This window comes from Hylobates moloch, unplaced genomic scaffold (genome assembly GCF_009828535.3).
Source record: "Hylobates moloch isolate HMO894 unplaced genomic scaffold, HMol_V3 SCAFFOLD_2, whole genome shotgun sequence".
Lineage (NCBI taxonomy): Eukaryota > Metazoa > Chordata > Mammalia > Primates > Hylobatidae > Hylobates > Hylobates moloch.
In genome coordinates, this window is record NW_026652277.1 from 161,579,568 (window position 1) to 161,600,061 (window position 20,494).

Here is a 20,494-nt window from a genome sequence, read left to right on the forward strand (position 1 = left end):
TTTTAGCCAGTTTATTATTGGCACATAGAAATGCTGCTGATTTTTATATGTTGATTTTGTATCCTGCAATTTTACTAAATTCATTTATTCTAGGAGTATTTTTGGTGGAGTCTTTAGGTTTTATACATGTATATATAATACACACACACATATATATCCATGTTATCTACAAAGAGGGACGGTTTGACTTCCTCTGTTCCAATTTAGATGACATTTATTTATTTCTCTTGCCTGATTGCTCTGGCAAGGACTTCCAGTACTGTGTTGAATAAAAGTGATGACCGTATCTCTAAATAAATAATAAAAATGAAGTGGTGGAAGTGGGAATCCAATGTCTTGTTAAAGGTGTTTCAGCTTCTCCCCATTCAGTATTATGTTAGCTATGCGTTTGTCAGATATGACCTTTATTATGCTGAGGCATGTTTCTTCTATGCCTAATTTGTTAAGAGTTTTAATCATGAAAGGAAGTTGAATTTTATAAAATTCCTTTTCGCTGTCTATTGAAATGATCATATTGTTTTTGTCCTTCATTCTGTTGTTGTGAGTTATCACATTTATTGACTTGCGTGTGTTGAACCATCCTCTCATCTGCTGTATTATCCTTTTACGGTGCTGTTGGATTATCTTTGCTAGTATTTTGTTGAAGCTTTTTTGTGCTTGTGTTCATCAAGGGTATTGGCCTGTAGTTTTCTATTTCCATATGTCCTTGCCTGGTTTTGGTATCAGGGTAACACTGGCCTCACAGAATGAGTTAGGAAGAATTTCCTCCTTTGAATTTTCTGAAATAGTTTGAGAAGAATAGGTGTTAGTTTTTCTTTACAAGTTTGATAGCACTTGGAAGTAAAGACATCTGGTGCTGAGCTTTTCTTTGTTGGGAGACTTTTTATTACTGATTCAATCTCATTACTTTTTTTTTTTTTTTTTGAGACGGAGTATCACTCTGTCGCCCAGGCTGGAGTGCAGTGGTGTGATCTCAAGTCACTGCAAGCTCCGCCTCCCGGGTTCATGCCATTCTCCTGCCTCAGCCTCCCGAGCAGCTGGGACTACAGGCACCCGCCCCCATGCCCAGCTAATTTTTTGTATTTTTAGTAGAGATGGGGTTTCACCGTGTTAGCCAGGATGGTCTCAATCTCCTGACCTCGTGATCCGCCTGCCTACAGCCTCCCACAGTGCTGAGATTACAGGCGTGAGCCACTGCTCCCAGCCCATTACTTGTTATTGGTCTGTTCAGGTTTTCTCTTTCTTCCTAATTCATTCTTTTATTTTATTTTATTTTATTTATTTATTTTTGAGACAGAGTTTCGCTCTTGATGCCCAGGCTGGAGTGTAGTGGTGCAATCTCGGCTCACTGCAACCTCCGCCTCCCGTGTTCAAGCAATTCTCCTGCCTCAGTCCCCCGAGTAGCTGGGATTATAGGCATGCGCCATCACACTAGGCTAATTTTTTTGTATTTTTAGTAGAGATGGGGTTTCTCCATGTTGGTCAGGCTGGTCTCGAACTCCTGACCTCAGGTGATCCGCGCACCTTGGCCTCCCAAAGTGCTGGGATTACAGGCATGAGCCACAGTACCTGGCCCTGATTCATTCTTAGTAGATTGTATGTGTCCAGGAATTTATCCATTTCCTCTAGCTTTTCTAATTTGTTAGCATATAGTTCTTTATAAGTCTCTGATGATTTCTTGTATTTCTGTGGTATCAGTTGTAATGTCTCCCTTTTTGTTTGTGATTTTGCTAATTCACATCCTCTGTCTTATTTTCTTGGTTAGTCTAGCTAGCGATTTATCAATTTATCTTTTCAAAAAACTAAATTTTCATTCCATTGACCTTTGTATTTTTTTTAAAGTCTCTATTACATTTAGTTCTGCTCTGATCTTTATTATTTCTTTCCTTCTGCTAATTTTGGATTTGGTCTGCTCTTGCTTTTCTAGTTATTGAGGGGCATCATTAGCTTGATTATTTGAAATGTTTCTACTTCTTGATATATGCATTTATTGCTATGAAATTCCCTCTTAGCACTTCTTTTGCTACATCCCATGGGTTTTGATATGTTGTGTTTCCATTTTCATTTATCTGAAGACATTTATTTCCTTCTGTCTTCTTCATTGACCCAATGGCTGTTAAGCATGTTGTTTAATTTCCATGTATTTGTACAGTTTCCAAAGTTCCTGTTGTTATTGATTTCTAGTTTTATCCCATTGTGATCTGAAAGGTACTTGATATGATTTTGATTTTTTTTTAAATTTAGACTTGCTTTGTGGCCTAGCATATGGTCTATACTGGAGAATGTTCCATGTGTTGATGAGAAGAATGTATATTCTGTTGCTATTGGATAAAATATTCCATGCATGTCTTTTAGGTACACTGATCTGAAGTGCAGTTTAAATCTAATGTTCCTTTGATGATTTTCTGTCTTGATGATCTGGCTAATATGGAGAGTAGGGTGTTGAAGTCTTCAACTATTATTGTATTGGAGTCTATCTGTCCCTTTAGATCTAATAATATTTGCTATATGTAACTGGATGTTCTGGTGTTAAGTTCATACATATTTAGAATTGTATCTTCTTGCCGAATGGATCCCTTTATCATTATACAGTGACCTTGTTTATTTATGTAAAATAGATTTAGGGGGTACAAATACAGCTTTGTTACATGGGTATATTGCCTAGTGTTGAGGTCTGGGCTTTTAGTGTAACCATCACCTGAATAGTGTTTATTGTACCCGTTAGGTAATTTTTCATCCCTCACCCACCTCCCACCTTCCCACCTTTCCAAGTCTCTAATGCCTGTTATTCCAATCTGTATGTCCATGTGTGCATACTATTTATCTTTCACTTACAAGTGAGAACATGCAGTATTTTACTTTCTGTTTTTGTTATTTTACTTAAGATAATGGCCTCCAAATCTGTACATGTAGCTGCAAAAGACATTGTATTTTTTTTCATGGATACATAGTATTCCATATATATATTTACCACATTTTCTTTATCCAATCATCCATTGATGGTTACTTAGGTTGATTCTGTATCTATCGTGACTAGTGCTGTGATAAACATGAGCGCATGTATCTTTTTGATAAAATGATTCTTTTCCTTTTGGTATATGCCTAGTAGTTGGATTGCTGAATCAAAGGGTAGTTCTATTTTTAATTCTTTGAGAAATCTCTATACTGTTTTCCATAGAGGTTGTCTAATTTACATTTCTACCAACAGTATATAAGTGTTCCCCTTTCTCTGCATCTTTGCCAACATCTGTTATTTTTTGACTTTTTAACAGTAGCCATTCTGACTGGTATAAGATGGCACCTCATTACGGTTTAAATTTGCATTTCTCCAATGACTAGTGATGTTGGATATTTTTTCATATGCTTTTTGGGCATTTTTATGTTTACTTTTGAAAAACGTCTGTCCATGTTCTTTGCTCACTTCCTAATGCTTTTTTTTGTTGTTGACTTTTTTTGAATTCCTTGTAGATTCCAGATATTAGTCCCTTGTCAGATGCATAGTTTGCAAATATTTTCTTCCATTCTGTAGGTTATCTGCTCATTGTCTGTCTATTTCTTTTACTCTACAGAAGCATTTGTTTAATTAAGTCCCATTTGTTTATATTTGTAATTGGTGCATTAGCTTTGAAAGCTTAGTCTTGAATTCTTTGTGTAGGCCAATGTCCAGAAGAGTTGTTCCTAGATTTTCTTCCAGAATTTTTAGTTCCGCATCATATATTTCAGTCTTTAACTCATCTTAATTTTTGTATGTGGTGACAGATAAATCCAGTTTCATTCTTTTGCATGTGGCTATACAATTTTCCCAGAACCCTTTATTGAGTAGGGTGTCCTTTCTCTCATGTATGTTTTTGTCAACTTTGTCAAATATCAGTTGGCTATAGGTATGTGGCTTTATTTCTGGGTCTTCTATTCTGTTCTGTTGATCTATATGTCTATGTTTATACCAGTACCATGCTGTTTGATTACTATAGACTTGTAGTATAATTTGGAGTTAGGTAATGTGATGTCTGCTTTTTCTATTTGGGTTCTTTTCAGTTCCATATGAATTTTAGGATTTTTTTTTTCTAATTCTGTGAAAAATGTCGTTGTTATTTTGATAGGAATTGTATTAAGTCTGTAGATTGCTTTGGGCAATATGGTCATTTTAACAACATTGATTCTTCTACTCTATGAGGATGGAATGTTTTTCCATTTATTTGTGTCCTCTTAACTCTCTTTCATCAGTATTTTGTAGTTTTCCTTGTAGACATCTATCACTCCTTGGTTAAATGTATTCCTAGGGTTTTTGTTTTTTTTTAACTCTTGGAAATGGGATTGATTTTTGATTTGGTTCTTAGCATGATTATTATTGCTGTATAGAAATGCTACTGATTTTTGTCGATTTTATATCCTGGAACTTTACTGAATTCGTTTATCAAATCTAGCAGTCTTTTGGAGAGGAGTCTTTAGGGTTTTCTAGATATAAGATCATTTTATCAGCAAACAAAGATAATCTGACTTCCTCTTTTCCCATTTTGATGGCTTTTATTTTTTTCTCTTGCCTCATTGCTCTGGCTAGGACCTCCTATACTGTGCTGAATAGCAGTGGTGAACATGGACATACTTGTCTTGTTCCAGTTCTTAGGGGAAATTCTTTCAACTTTTTCCCAGTATGTTATTGGCTGTGGGTTTGTTATACATGGCTTTTATTGTTTTGAGCTATGTTCCTTCTATGCCTTGTTTGTTGAGGGTTATTATCATGATAGGATGGTCAGTTTTATCAAATGCTTTTTCTAATCTATTGAGATGATAATATGGTTTTTGTTTTTCATTCACTTGATGTGATGAATCACATGCATATGTTGTACCATCCTTGCATCCCTTGCAAAACCCACTTGATCATATTGTATTATCTTTTTGATGTGCTGTATGATTTTGTTTGCTTGTATTTTGTTAAGGATTTTTGCACCTATGTTCATGAAAGATAATAGTCTGTAATTTTCTTTTTTTGTTGTGTTCTCTACTGATGTTGGTAGCAAAGTGATACTTTGTAGAATTAGTTAGGGAAGAGTCCCTCCTCTTCAGTGTTTTGGAACAATTTTAGTTGGATTGGTAGCACTTCTTTTATGTCTGATAAAATTTGGCTGTGAATCTGTCTGCTCCTGGGCTCTTTTGTTGTTGTTGTTGTTGTTGTTGTTGTTATTATTATTTGAGGGAGATATTTTTAAATTACTAATCATATCTCACTACTTGTTATTGTTCTGCTCAGGATTTCCATTTCTTCCTGGTTCAATCTTGGGAGGTTGTATAGATTCCACAAATTTATCCCCTTAAGTTTTCCAGTTTGTGAGCATATAAATATTCATTGTAGTCTCTGATGATCTTTTGCATTTCTGTAGTATCAGTTGTAATGTCTCCTTTTTCTTTTCTGATTGTGCTTATTTGAATCTTCTTTCTTCCTTCCTAGGTTAGTTGACCTAGTGGTCTACCAATCTTGTTTATTTCTTCAAATCAACAACTTTTTGTTTTCTTGATCTTTCGTATTGTGTTTTTGGTCTCCAGTTCCTTTAGTTCTGCTCTGAGCTTTGTTATTTCTTTTCTTCTGCTAGCTTTGGGTTTGGTTTGTTTCTTTTGTTTCTTTGTTTTTGTTTCTTGATGTGTAACATTATGATGTTAATTCAGGATCTTTCTTTTTTTAATGTAGGTGTTTAATGCTAATACTGCTTTTGCTGTTTGTCAAAGGTTTTGATATGTTGTGTCTCTGTTTCCTTTTGTTTCAAAAATGTAAATCTTTCTCTTTTGTCATTAACCCAAAAATCATTCAGGAGCAGGTTGTTTAACTTTCATGTATTTGTATAGTTTTGAGAGTTTCTTTTGGAATCACTTTATAGTTTTATTCCACTGTGGTCTCAGAAGATACTTGATATGATTTCAATTTCTAAAATGTACTGAGGCTTATTTTGTTGCGTAACGTGTTGTCTATCTTGGAGAATGTTCCATGCACTGATGAGAATAATGTATATTCTGCAGTTATTGGGTAAAATATTCTGTAAATGTCTGTAAGGTCCATTTGGTCTACAGTGATTAAGTCCAGTGCTTCTCTGTTGATTTTTCTGTCTTGATGATCCGTTTGGTGCTGTCAGTAGAGTGCTGAAGTCCCCACTATTAGTGTAATGCACCTCTTTTCTTAGGATTGTGATATTTTCCATTGGACTGATCCTTGTATAATTATATAATGTCTCTCTTTGTCTTTTTTATCTGTTGTTGTTTTAAAGTCTGTTTTGTTTGATATGAGAATAGCTACTCCTGCTCGCTTTTGGTTTCCATTTGCATGGAATATCTTTTTCCACTCCTTTACCTTAAGTCTATGTGAGTCCTTATGCATTAGCTGAGTCTCTTGAAGACAATAGGTACTTCATCGGTGGATTTTTGTCCATTCTGCCATTCTTTACCTTTTAAGTGAAGCATTTAGGCCATTTACATTCAGCATTATTATTGAGATGTGAGGTACTGTTTTATTCTTCATGCTAGATGTTGCCCAAATACCTTGTGGGGTTTTTTGTTGTTGTTTGTTTTGCTTTTTTCATTTCGTTATTGTTTTATAGGCCCTGTGAGATTTATGCTTTAAAGAGGTTCTATTTTGGTGTATTTCGAGGTTTTAAGATTTAAAGCTCCTTTTAGCAGTTCTTGTAGTTCTGGCGTGGTAGTGGTGAATTCTCTCAGCATTTGTTTGTCTGAAAAAGACTTTATCTCTCCTTCGTTTATGATGCTTAGTTTTGCTGGACACAGAAGTCTTGGCTGGCAATTATTTTGTTTGAGAAGGCAAAAGATAGTACCCCAATCCCATCTGGTTTATAGGGTTTCTGCTGAAAAATCTGTTGTTAATCTGATATCTTTTCCTTTATAGGTTACCTGATGCTTTTGCCTCAGAGCTCTGAAGATTCTTTTTTTTGTCTTGACTTTTGATAACCTGATGACTGTTTGCCTAGGTGATTATTTTTTGTGATGAATTTCCAAGGTGTTCTTTGAACTTCTTCTTCTTCTTTTTTTATTATTATTTTTTTAAATGGAGTTTCACTTTTGTTGCCCAAAGCTGGAGTGCAATGGCGTGATCTCGGCTCACTGTAACCTCCACCTCCCGAGTTCAAGCGATTCTCCTGCTTCAGCCTCCCAAGTAGCTAGGATTACAGGCACTACAGGTGTGCACCACCACACCCAGCTAATTTTTAGTATTTTTAGTAGAAACAGGGTTTCACCATGTTAGCCAGGCTGGTCTCGAACTCCTGACCTCAGGTGATCCTCACACCTTGGCCTCCCAAAGTGCTGGGATTACAGGTGTGAGCTACTGCACCTAGCCTCTTTGAACTTCTTATATTTAGATGTCTAGATCTCTAGTGAGCTCAGGGAAGTTTTCCTCAATTATCGTCACAAATATGTCTTGCAAACTTGTAGATTTCTCTTCTTCCTCAGGAACACCAATTATTTTAGGTTTGGCTGTTTAACATAATCTCAAACTTCTTGGAGGCATTAATCATTTAAAAGAAATGTTTTTTCTTTGTCTTTGTCTCACTGGGTTGCTTTGAAAGCCTTTTCTTTAAGCTCTAAAGTTCTTTCTTCTACTTGTTTGATTCTATTGTGGAAACTTTCCAGTGCATTTTGTATTTCTCTAAGTGTGTCTTTCATTTCCAGAAGTTGTGATTGTTTTTTCTTTATATCTTTTTCTCTGAAACACTTTTCCTCCATATCCTGTATTGTTTTTGAAATTTATTTAAGTTGGCTTTTACCTTTCTCTGGTATCTCCTTGAGTAGCTTAATAATCAGCCTTCTGAATTCTTTATCTGGCAGTTCAGAGATTTCTTCTTGGTTTGGATCCATTGCTGGGGAGCTGGTGTGGTCTTTTGGGGGTGTTATAGAACCTTGTTTTGTCATATTGCCAGAATTACTTTTCTGATTTTTTCTCATTTGGATACACTATTTCAGTGGAAAAATCTGGAACTCAAGGGCAGCTGTTCAGATTCTTTTGTCCCACAGGGTGATCCCTTGATGTGGTACCCTCCCCCTTTCCCTAGGAGCCAGATTGTGGTGATTGTTATTGCTCTTCTAGGTCTAGCCACCCAGCAGGGCTACCAGGCTATTAGCTGGTTCCGGGGAATGTCTGCAGAGTCCTGTGATGCAATTTGTCTTCAGGTCTACCAGCCCTGGATACCAGCACCTGTTCTGATGAAGGTGGCAGGGGAGTCAGGTAGACTCTGTGAGAGTCCTTGGTTATAAATATGTTTACTGTGTTGTCTTTCTTGAATGCTGGTTATGCTAGCAGTGAAGTTGTCATGTGGACAGACTCAGGACCACTGCTTAGCCAGGATGTTGCAGGCAGTGGAATTAGCTGTTGTTTTTTCCTTCATTAGAGCAGGGTTGTTCTGTTATGAGTTGCTATAATGTTCTGAGTTGGTTGACTTTGAGCCAGGTGCTTTTGAGAGCGTGCCAGCTGCAATAGTAGAGGGGATATAAGCTTGCTCTAATTTGGCCAGGACAAGTATTCAGGCTTCTCAGGTGATGGATGGGATCATAAAGCTCCCAAGAGTTTATGTTTTTTGTGATTCACTATTGGACCAGGTAGAGAAATACCATCAGGTGCAGGCAGGATTAGGTAGGTTTGAGCTCAGACTCTCCTTGGGTGAGGGTTGCTGTGGCCACTGTGGGGAGATCAGGGGATGGTTCTTGGGCCAATGGAGTTATGTTCCAGAGGGAATTATGGCTGCCTCTGTCACCAGGGAAGTGGGGGAAAGCTGGTAGCAACAGGCCTCACCCAGCTCCCACATAGTTGGCAAGACCTGTCTCACTCCCACCGTGCCCTGCTAACAGTGCCGAGTTTATCTCTAGGCAGCCTGCAGCCTGGGACTCAGATCTAGTCCCAGGCTCTAAGTTTCCCTGCTGAGGAAGCAAGCACCGCTTTCAGGCCACACCTTTGCCAATCTGCCACACTGTCAACCGTGTCTCCACTGTGCTTTCTGCAACAGTTCCTGTTTGCCCCCAGATTCTTCTCAAGAGGGTTTACACCCAGTCAAAATTATTACAAAGTTCAGTTGGAAGCTTCTTTCACCCTGTGACCCCTCTCGAATTCTGCCAGTTGCCTTCCCTGAGGGCCCCTGTGAGGTAGAGTCAGGGATGGCTTCCCTGGGCTTGACCTGGGGAATGGGACTGCCTACAAGGCTTGTCCCACTGCTGCTTCTACTTTTACATTTCAAAGCAAATCCATTTTAGCTCTAGGTAAGGCTAAATTCTTCTCCCGTAATCTGGATTTTAAGGTTCCTCAGTGGGGACGTGTGCTTGGAAGCAGATGTTTCCCCTCTCAGACTTTGAGAACTTACAAATTTTCACCTGCCTTGCAGAATTTGCAATAGCCTGCCACTTCTTTCAAATGACCTGTGATTTGTTTTTCCTGGTATGCTCCTGCAGTTGTTCCTGGAGCAAACGTCCACAGAGTGAATGTCCACACACTGTTCTGTCCATCCAAGTGGGAGCTGCATATCAGCCCTGTCCCCTATCTGCCATCTTCCCTCTCTTTCAATAAGCTTTTTTAATATTATGATTTTGAATTCCTTTTCTGGCATTTCATCAATTTTTTTGTTGCAATCTGTTGCTGGAGAATTGTGTTCCTTTGGAGGTGTCACATTTTCTTGCATTTTTATGTTTCTTGTGTTCTTATGCCAATATCTATGCATCTGGAGTAACAGTCACTTCTTCCGATTTTTGAATTGGCTTTCATAGGGAAAGACTTCTTCCTACATATGTATCTATAGTGTTAGTTGTGTAGGGTACTTTAGCTTTGATACTGGGAGCATGCAGTAATTTCGTCTCCATGATTTTTTGGCTGTAATTACTATCAGTGGTGTCTATGAATTCCTTAGTGACTTAAACTGCAGTTGTTATTGGAAGCTGTGGTGAGGCTTTGCTGGGGATGGGGACACCAGGCGGGCTGGTCTTCAGGCCTCAGTGGTGGCAGCAGTAGACTGAGCCTGCCTGTCCTTGGGCCCCCAGGTGGCATACATGGGCACTGGTGTTAGCAGTTCCAGGCAGACCAATCTTTGGACCTCCAGATGGCTTGCTCAGGTGCCAGCAATGGTGATGGTGCGTGGCTCTTCAGGTTCCTGGGTGGCATGCATGGGGTTGGCAATAACATTGATGGTGGTAGACCAACCCTCTGGCTCCTAGGCAGCATCCATAGGGTACTAGTGGTGGCAGTAGTGAGCTGGGCGGCCCCATCCTTAGTCCTGTAGGAGGAGTATGTGGACGCTGCAGATGCTGGTGGTGGTGGGCAGGGTGGGTCAATCTCCAAGTCCGTGGATGATGTATGCATGTACCAATAGGCTGAGCAGACTCACCCTCAGGCACCTGGTAGGAGTGGGTAGAAGCTGACCACAGGCAGGGTGAGTTGATCCCCAGGCCCCAACAATGCACAGAAGCACTGGTGGGCATGACACCACATGGGTCAAGCCTGTCATCAGCCTCCCAATGGTGGGCACAAGCACAGGCTGTAATGGTCAGGGCTGCTCAATCTCCAGGCTCCCAGTCAATGTCTGTTGGTGCCAGCAGAGTGGGTGGCCCTGTCCTCAGGTCCAATTAGGGTTTGCATGGGTTTCTGTGGCAGGGGTCAGGGCAGCTCATAAGGGTCTTTCTTTTTTTTTTTCTTTTCATTATACAATGCTATTCCCATAAAAAATAAAGGTCTTTAAAAATTGTTGTTGTTGGCTGGGCGCAGTGGCTCACGCCTGTAATCCCAGCACTTTGGGAGGCCGAGGTGGGCGGATCACCTGAGGTTGGGAGTTCGAGACCAGCCTGACTAACATGGAGAAACCTCATCTCTACTAAATATAAGAAAATTAGCCGGGCGTGGTGGTGCGTGCCTGTAATCCCAGCTTCTCAGGGGGCTGAGGCAGGAGAATCGCTTGAACCCGGGAGGCGGAGGTTGTGGTGAGCCGAGATCGTGCCATTGCACTCCAGCCTGGGCAACAAGAGCAAAACTCCATCTCAAAAAAGAAAAAAAAAGTTGTTGTTGGGTTTTTGTTATTGCTATTAATATATTCAGATTGACAATCAGTAGTTTAGGCCACTTGATGTCACTCTTTTTTTTTTTTTTTTTTTTTTTTGGGACAGGATCTCTCTGTTGCCCAGGCTGTAGTGCAGTAGCTTGATCATAGCTCACTACAGCCTTGACTTCCTGGGTACAAGTGACCCTCTCACCTCAGCCTCCTGAGTATATGGGATGACAGGCATGCACTACCATACCCAGATAATTTTTTTTATTTGTAGAGGTGAGGTATTATGTTTCCCAGACTGGTCTTGAACTCCTAGGCTCAAGCAATCCTCCTGCCTTGGCCTCTCAAAGTGTTGGCATTACAGGTGTGAGCCACTGCCCCTGTCTTCTTTTTTAAATAATATCTACTTATGGTATCATATATTATAAATCTAGTTGTTGTCTTTCATCTAGATAGCAGTTAGCATCCTAAAACTCGGGCTTTCATCCTTCAACTCTCTTGAGTAAAATAATAAAACAATTTTAAAATTCATACCAGAGGAGATACCTGTGTGTACAAGTCGACAGCCTTATTGATCCCAGAGTTGACAGCCTTATTGATCCTGACAGTCTTATTGATCCCAGTGCCACATAAAGTTATTTAGTTAACATTATGATCATGGCTTACGATTAAATTCCATATGCACAAGAAAACTTCTAATACAAAAGAGCACCTGGTATTAAGTGAAGTTATCATGCCAGTTAAGCAACTGGCATATGAACTCTTTTAATTCTCACAATAGCGTGAGGAGGTCGATGTACTATTCATATCTCTACTTTACAGATGAGGAAAGCACAGAGAGGTTAAGCAGCATGGACAAGCTATTTAATAGGAAGGAGCAGAGCTTTTTCCTAAAGCTCTGGGCCCATGTGTGCTTTGGGAAAAATTGGTCCAAAAATATAAATATTAAGGCTATTGATACATATTTGGAAATTATTTTAGAAAAAGATGTGGCTCTTCTTGCATTCCTAAAAGATTCTAATGTTCAGATGGGAAATGAGTGTATAGCCTAGTCGGCAAATATGTACTGGTGGCTGTTTTCTGGAGGCTTTCATTATATGAGTATGGATATACTGGAAGGTACTGCCAAGAAGCTGCTTCTCTGAGATCTTCGTACAGAGACTAATGTCACTATGAGCATGTAGTTCTGGGATCTAGACCTGCATTGCTTTGTATATTTAGCAGTGGATTGCATTTGTACAGCTTTGCTGGTGTGAGCTCTACGTTACTTCTGGAGCCAGTGGATTTTTATCAAGTTAAGCATTTTACCTGCACTAGCATTCTATTCTTTACCTAATGTAGTTGTGTAGCAAACCTGTTGAGCATCAAAGTGTCAGTTGTGGATTCTTTGGCAGAAGTAAAACCAGTTTATGTTTCAGTAAAACTAACACTGAAAGCTCTTTCTATTCCTATGTCCTTTGAGAGTTTGATTCTCAATTTCCTTGTTATTGCTCCTGCATAAAACACTGAGTAGAAAGGGGGCTTCTTAGGACAGAGGGGACTTGTTCCTTTTTTTATTTTTTAACAAAAAAAGAACCTCTGAGAATCCTGTCCCCTACGATGTGGTCAAAACTAAGCCATAGTGTGGTGTGCCCATATCCATAAACTTGTGTATCTCCATACCTAACAACGCTGCTGGGCTCGAGGGAAAAGAATACTGTTTGTGGAATGAATCCATTGTCACGTAGATAACCCCAAGCAGGGAAGGCAGCTTATGCTTCCATAAGGCTTAGCAAAGTCTTCTCATGTGGGAGCTAGCAAAGAATTTGAAGATCCAAAATATCAGGGTCCATTTTGAAAGCTGGGGCAATAGCGGAGGGGATGTCGAAAGTCCTGGTATAGAAAGGGTGGGTCACCTGAGGTGCAGTCCAAAGTCCATGAATAAACAGAGGTTAAGGGCAGAGGAAAGAAGGCACCTGAGGTAGCCCCTGTTTTCCTTATGTGGTTATTTGTCTATAGCTACCCCACCCTCATTGCCCTCTCCACAACACTACTCCATCTCCCACCAAAAAAAAAAAAAGGAAGAATAGAAACTTTTGAACCCATGTGGGGATTTCACAATCATGTCTTTTTTCTTGGTAATGTTCTGCTTTGACATAATAACAAACCTATTTATGTTTGCAAAGGATTAGCTATGGACCCTGCTTCTGGAGCAAAACTCAGACAAGGATTTAGTAAGTCTTCTAAAAAAGATTAACTCCTAGAAGCCAGGTAAGAAAAAAAAATCACCTCTAATCCAGCTCTTGCTGTCCAGTTAATGACTTTTAAGAGAATGGATGCATAGGAGGCAAACTGAAGAGACATTTGGACAAACTCCAAGTTGGGTTAACAAAATGTAGGCTCTTGAAACTGACTCTTCTGTTAAACGTACAGTTTAAAGAGGATATTCAGTTTTTGATTCATGACTTAATAGGAAAGGGGAATGATCCCTCACTTTTGACCTGAAAGGTTACTGCCTTGTCCCTTTTTCTAAGCACCTTACCCTCACAAAGAATAGTTCCCTGAGAGTGTGAATTGTTTGTAAAATAATTAAAAGTCTAAAGAGGCCTATGTTATTTAGCATTCTCAATGTGGAAACAATGACATTCTAAAGTAAATGCCTCTTCTTTCTGCTTTCAGACTGGCTCACTGAAACCCATCAGCCTGGGTGGTCGCGTACTTGAGAATGCCACCTAAGCGGAAGGAATGGTAGATGTGATGTCAGTTTATACACCCTTGATTCTTCTTGAAGCATCACTTAGAACAAGTAAAACTAGCTTCAAATTTTTATTTACTCCCTTTGAAGTTTTCAAAACAAAAGCATTAAACACATCAACCTGTATAATGCATGATTCAAATTCACTTGAAGTTTAATTGGACATTTGATGGGTTTTTAAAGACAATGTTGCTTTGATATTAGAACCTTTTAGTAGACTAGTAATTGGAATACTAACATTATTTACTTACTAGGAAAATCTTTAACTGGCTTCATTTTATATACTAGCTGTGAAATCTCAGTTTTGATATTGGCATCTAGTAAGTATTAAATTTAGCTAATTATACACGGTATATACATAAACATTTAAAATAAGTGTCTTACATACCAGTCACACAGACCATATCTGGGAGGAAACACTGAAGTGGAGGAGAAAAGATTACCAAAATCTCCCATCCTGTGGGAAGAATGTTCTCAGTGGCCTCAAGCCATTTATTTATCATGGCCAAATCAGAAGCTATCTAATCATTTCTTTAGCACTGATTTATACAGAGCTCTGTTGGGAAGTGTCTCCCTCTCCTCTTTACAGTCTTTTTTTTTTTTTTTTTTTGAGACAGGAGCTCACTCTGTCACCCAGGCTGCAGTGGTGCTATCTTGGCTCAAGCAGTACCTCCCACCTCAGCCTCCCAGGTAGCTGGGACCCACAGGCTTGCGCCACCACAACCAGCTAATTTTTTATATTTTTTGTAGAGATGGGGTTTTGCTATTGGCCACGCTAGTCTTGAACTCTTGAGCTCAAGCCATCTGCCTGCCTTGGCCTCCCAAAGTGCTGGGATTACTGGCATGAGCCACTGTGCCCAGCCTCTTTGCAGTCTTAAGGGTCAATAGACCTCTGTTTGTAGAGTCAGTTATACTTAATTCATAATTTTAAATCCAAGAACTTTTTCTTAACTTCGTAAAATTTTAATTAGAACAATTAAACCATTTCTTTCTGTCCAAATTTAAGTAGGAGAATCCCAGCCTACCCCGACTTGTAATGCAGAATATCTGAAATTCTTACGATCTGTATTTTGGGGACCAAACTCCAAATGTTATGTTCTGTGTTCAGGAAAATCAAGTATGTGATGTGGAACTCACAGGAGACAGTGGTAAGCCATGTAAAAGTATCTGTGGAAGCTTCTATAAATGGATGTCAGGAGGTTTTAGCTGAGATGAGCTCTCGTCTTTCCCCTTTTGCTCTGGGAGATTGCTTTCCCTCTGAGAACAAAGAGGGGATATGGGAACTGACTTAAACGTCCCCAAGCAGTGGACTCCTACTAACGGAATAACTTACATCACTTTGTCTCATTTCCTCCCCACGGCTTTCATTGTAGTTTAAAGACCCAGGTCTGTCTGGCAGCTGGGTCTCATAGATTAAACTTCCTTCTCAGTTCCAATCCTGGGTAGCTGTTTGCCCCTTAAGTGGTCATCAGCATCATTGTTAAGGACTGTGAGTGGGTCAGGTTTTCTCACATTTGACCAATAGGCTTCTTGGATAGACAGACAAACTCATCTTCCCTTTCTCTACCTACCCCCACCCTATTTAGCGGTAAAACAAACAAATAGGCCTGTCAGATTTAAGGGGCATAATACGTTGAGGAAATCCCAATAAGAAATAAGTACATATTTCTAATTTGGCTAGAAATTAATGGTAAACACCATTGTAAAAGTGGATCATGGAAGCCCAGGTTAGACTAAACTCTGGTGGATAGTATTCTGATATATACATTAGAAATAAATTATGTCACATTATAGAATGATTTAAAATATTGTACAGTATTTTTAGAAATAAGATCTTAGCGCTGTGAATTTAATGGAAGCATCTAAGCTTCCATCTTAAGTCATAATTATTTTACTCAAAAAAAGTGAAATTTTTTTTTTTTTTTATACTTTAGGTTTTAGGGTACATGTGCACAATGTGCAGGTTTGTTACATATGTATCCATAATTATTTTACTCAAAAAAAGTGAAATTTCTAATAGATGCTCACTAGAGGTCAAAACAGTAGTTTCTGTGGGGGAAGTAATGACCAGGAGGGGGCATGACGGAGCCAGGTGGAGCCGGAAGTGCTTTCGCTCTTGATCTGATCTGAGTGTATGTAGTTCATGTTGACACAGGTGGAGCTGTATGAAAAACTAATCAAGCCAAATTGCAAGATTTGAAAAGTTTATTATATGTAAGATATATGTTTATGGAAAAGAAAGCCTCTAAAAACATAAGACAATGGAGCTTTAAAAAAGGTTAGGTTTTACATCTTTAAAACTCATTAATAAGATACCGAATTCAAGAGATTATAGTTACATTGTAAAACATAATCTTCTTTTAATAAAAGCTAATAATGACTGATGAATTACAAATGCACTTATTTATTGGTGATTAAAAACAATACTTAAGAACTTAAGCAGCTTGAGTAGTAGTTTAAGCTAGACAGAGCAAAGAAAATTCTTGTTTAATATATATATATTTTTAATTCCAGTAATATTTTCTTAAATTCCTGTTAAAAATATAATCAATATTAAAGTCAGCAAAATGCCTTTGACTGACGCCTGGATTATTTTACCACTTAACCTGGTTACACAGTGATTTTTTTTTTTTTTTTCTGTCAGATGTAACTGACAACCAGTTTACTCTTTAAGATAAATGAAGTGATAACTCACATTGCAGCATCTTGTGGAAAATATTCAAACTACATTTAAAATGCTTTTGTAAAATGGAGAACTCTATTACTCCACAAGAAATTGTATATGTAAAACTACAGGTTGGCTATGGTAATAGTAACTAAACTACATCCAACCCTGAAGGTAGAAAAATCCCTGAAAAGAAATACACAGCCTAGTCATAATATATCATATAAAGGTTGTTTTCTTATTTTGAAAATTCTCCCAGATTTGGAGAAATCCAAACCTTTCCATAGTTCCCTTACTAGGCAGTGCCACATAAAGTTATTTAGTTAACATTATGATCATGGCTTACGATTAAATTCCATATGACAAACACTTATATATAGCAGCCGTCATTTTGGATGTTGGTTATGACAATATTTGCAGTTTGATTACAGAACACGCGTTCATTAAATTTGGTACAAAGCATGAACACTCAGGACAGATTGGCACGATACATGCAGTTCGAGAATTCTCTTATCTCAAGCCAGTCATCACTGAATAAGCCATAGTCCCAGTCGTTTTCCAAATCTTTCTCATATTGTAACTGACATTTAAAATGCTTCTTAAAACATCTTCCAGAATACGAAAAATACACTTTAAAAATCAATTATCTGAATGCATGATGGAAATGAGGCAGGATGGCAGAGCCAGTGCCAGCTGAGAACACATGAGGGATGGGGGGCAGGGGGAGCTGGCCCAGGCTCACGGTGCCCATGGCAAGTGGGGGTTCTTGCTGCTGCTGCCCCAGACAGCTTAACCTGTGGGGCAGAGATTCCCCAGGCCCCAGGGCAAGAGTGCTATTCCCAAAGGTATTTTGGGTAGCAGGAGGGGGCAGCTGCCAGAAGCCCAACAGAGGGGCCAGGTCCAGAGAGGCAGGTATTGTTAGGTTCACAGCATCTGCAGGCAGCTCCTTGGGCAGGTTTACTTTACCAGCATTTCCCTTAGCCAGATCAAAACCTGGGTTGAGCTTTTGAGGTGACTGAGGCTCTTGCAGAGGCAAGTCCTCAAACAAACTGATATTGCAAAAACCTTTAGTATCTGCTTTGAGGGGCAGGCTTGCAAGTGGGGAGTATGAGGTAGAAGTGGTGTTGTACTTGTGATTGGGAAGGGGTGGCGGAGGAGAGCCAGGGGATACCGAGGGGTGGAGGGAGGCCAGGGACTCGGGCAGCGGCTGCATAGGCTGGGCTGCTTGTTCTGGGGGACTGAGGGTGAGGCTGTGGACCTCAGCTGGCAAGCTACTTGCAAGCCCGTTCTGGGCAGAAGCTCCTAAAGGGAAAGGAGGCAAGGCAGCAGCCTTCAGTTGGAATGAAGGCGAGATGGTGTGGAAGGTGCTCAGAAGGTCTCCGGTCTGCAAGCTCTCTTTCATCAGCTCCTGTGAGTGGGTCTTCTTGGTATGCCGGGTGAGGTGATCCTTGCGCCCAAATCTCTGGGCACAGAACTGGCACAGGAAGTCCTTACATCCTGTGTGGACCACCAGGTGGCGTCGCACATCCTTCCGGGTGTAGAAGCATCTTTCACAGTGGTCGCACTGGTGCTTCTTCTCCTTAGTTCCGCTAGGGGGCTTCTCTTCCGCATGGGCTTTGAGGTGGTCCAGTAGCACCTCGGTGCTCCCTAGCTCAAGGGCACAGACCCCACAGGTGAGGTCCCCACTGCTGGCCGCATGGAGGGCCAGGTGCCTCTTATAGCCAAGAATGGTGTTGTACTTCTTCCCACACTCCTCACACCCAAAGGCCATTTTGTTGGGGTCGTGGGTCTGGAGGTGGTTTTTCAGGTGGTCTTTCCGGTTGAACGTCTTCTCACAGTGAGCACACTGGTGAGATTTCTGGGGAGAATGGGTAGCCATATGCCTAGGAGCAGAAGGAGAAATTTCACAATAGAGAGTAGTTTTAAGAGCTGAAGAAAGGTGTAGAAACAATATTATATCAAAATGTTCATAGTTTTCTCTGGGTCTTGGTATAATTTTCAAAATTCTTTCCTATATTTTCCAAATATATAAACTTTTATAATTTAAAAAAGCAAGCAATACTAAAGCCATAATACATTTTTCACACCTATAAAACAGTTTTTGAGACAGGATCTCACTCTTTTGCCCAGGCTCGAGTGCAGTGGCACGATCATGGCCTCAATGTCCTGGGCTCAAGCAGTCTTCCCACCTTAGCCTCTCAAATAGCTGGAACTACAGGCACACACCACCAGGCCTGGCGAAATTTTTTTTTTTTTTTTGTAGAGACAAGGTCTCACTATGCCCATGCTGGTCTCAAACTCCTGGGCTCAAGTGATCCTCCCTCCTTGGCCTCCCAAAGTGTTGAGATTACAGACGAGAGTCACCGTGCCTGGCCAGAATATTCTTAAAGATGACATGTTTTTTAATGTATACAGATTTCTGAACAAGTATGCAAGTATTTAAAAATACGTGACCATGAAAAATCTTTTTCAGGAGGGGTTAAAGGGGTCTTTTGTACTCTGGAAATTCAAGTGACTCAATTTGCCTGCTACCCAGAACCACATAAAGCCCCAGTTTTAGGTTATTGTTCCTAGTTCCTATGTTTCTGTTGTTTGAGACAAAAAGTTCAGGCCATGGACATGTAACTCTTAGGAGCCTCTTAAAAAGTCCATCCTTAACCTCAGAAAAGTGTCTAATAGGACCCTGAACATCAGCCCACTGCCTGTGCTTTCAGCCTCAGCCTCTGCCTGCTGTGAGATCTCACCACTGTCTTGATTTCCTTCATTCAATGCTTGCCTATCAGCTCTTATCTCTGATGCTGCTGCCTATCTCTGTTACTTCAAATTTTCCCTCTAAGACACCTTCGACTTACTTCTTAAAGGTCACTGGTAATTTAATTGGCAAAATTCAAAAAGACTTTCTTCTTTAAATATGAAGCTGCTACTTCTAATAAGAGTTGTAAGTTTGTCTTCAACAATGGCTTCAGGGACAAGCCGTAGTCCGTCTAGTCAATTTGGAATTTCAGAATAGCTATTTTTTATATTTGTGAAGCAGAAATTAGTTATGGAAAGCCATCACAATTCCATCTCTTTCATAGTTCCACTGAATTGCTAACATCTAAACTCAACACTGGCTTTTAAAAACTCAGTGGTATAAGGAAACCCTGAGTTTATCATCCTTAAGCTTTAAAAAGGCTCATTTTAATAACTAAAATGCAGAGCACTATACGTTAGCATCTCCTATAAAACAGAATCCTTCATTATAACTTGTAGCTTCATATCCCTCAGGGCAGATACCTCCTTTAGGGGTTTTGTCATGAGAGGTTAAAGCTTGTCCTAACTGACAATTTAAGTGCAGTTGTACCCTGTGAGCTTTCACATTAGATACAGAAGATTTTCTAACAACTCATTCCATAAAAGAGATAGGATCTCTTTAAGACAGTATGTTTAAGTCAAAAGTATACTTAATTACACCTTTCAGCTAACATCTGCCCTATACTGTTTATTCCTGCCCGTTTTGTGGAGCCAGAATTGGTGAGGGGTCTACAATAGCAGCTGTTGAGTGGAGGCCCCCACCTAGAGGCCAACTGGAAGCCAGTTCAAAAAATATAAAGCTAATCTGAATCGAACTGTCATTTTCTTAAAAATAAAGTACAACCTCATACCTCCCTCTTCTGTCAAAAAAAAAAAAAAAAAAAAAAAAAAAAACCTGCTGTGTGCATCCCTTCCCTTCAGTACACCACAGCTTGTTTGCACATAAATGACAACATGGTGGGTACCGTAAGGCAGGGACAGGCACCAATAAGATGGGCATCTGAGAAATCAGATCGTGCTGGTGTTTCCACGTTCTAGGTCTATCTAAATAAACGCACAGATTGGAGAAAGGGTTTTTAGAGCATGTTAGAGGGCAAATAGCCATGTAGTTCTGCAAGATATCCATATGTGTGTGTATATATATATATATATATCACAGGAATAAATATGAAGGGGGGGCTGGCTTACACACTCGGTATTTAAACTTTTTTTTTTGGCCCAGCACTGGTGAATGGGACCCCATAGCTCTCGGGTCAGTTTGTGCCTCTCTCTTTTCTTTCATTATAG

General features: G+C 39.8%; 2 protein-coding genes across 8 annotated transcripts in view; one reads left to right on the forward strand and one right to left on the reverse strand.

Moving 5' to 3' along the window:
* The window catches only part of ZC2HC1B (zinc finger C2HC-type containing 1B), a 73,970-nt gene extending 60,079 nt beyond the window's left edge, over positions 1-13,891 (forward strand). Inside the window, exons 7-8 of the mRNA XM_032160834.2 lie at positions 13,181-13,265; positions 13,674-13,891. Of these exons, the coding sequence (XP_032016725.1) occupies positions 13,181-13,251 (71 nt within the window). The 3' untranslated portion in view covers positions 13,252-13,265; positions 13,674-13,891. The remainder of the gene's footprint in view (positions 1-13,180; positions 13,266-13,673) is intronic.
* A 2,045-nt stretch (positions 13,892-15,936) lies between these two features.
* Positions 15,937-20,494, reverse strand: part of PLAGL1 (PLAG1 like zinc finger 1) — a 124,809-nt gene continuing 120,251 nt past the window's right edge. For 6 of the 7 annotated variants that reach the window (XM_058435610.1, XM_058435608.1, XM_058435609.1 and 3 more), the window contains one exon: positions 15,937-18,297. In XM_058435610.1, the coding sequence (XP_058291593.1) occupies positions 17,058-18,297 (1,240 nt within the window). In that variant the 3' untranslated portion in view covers positions 15,937-17,057. The remainder of the gene's footprint in view (positions 18,298-20,494) is intronic. The other variant, XM_058435612.1, reaches the window with a different exon arrangement.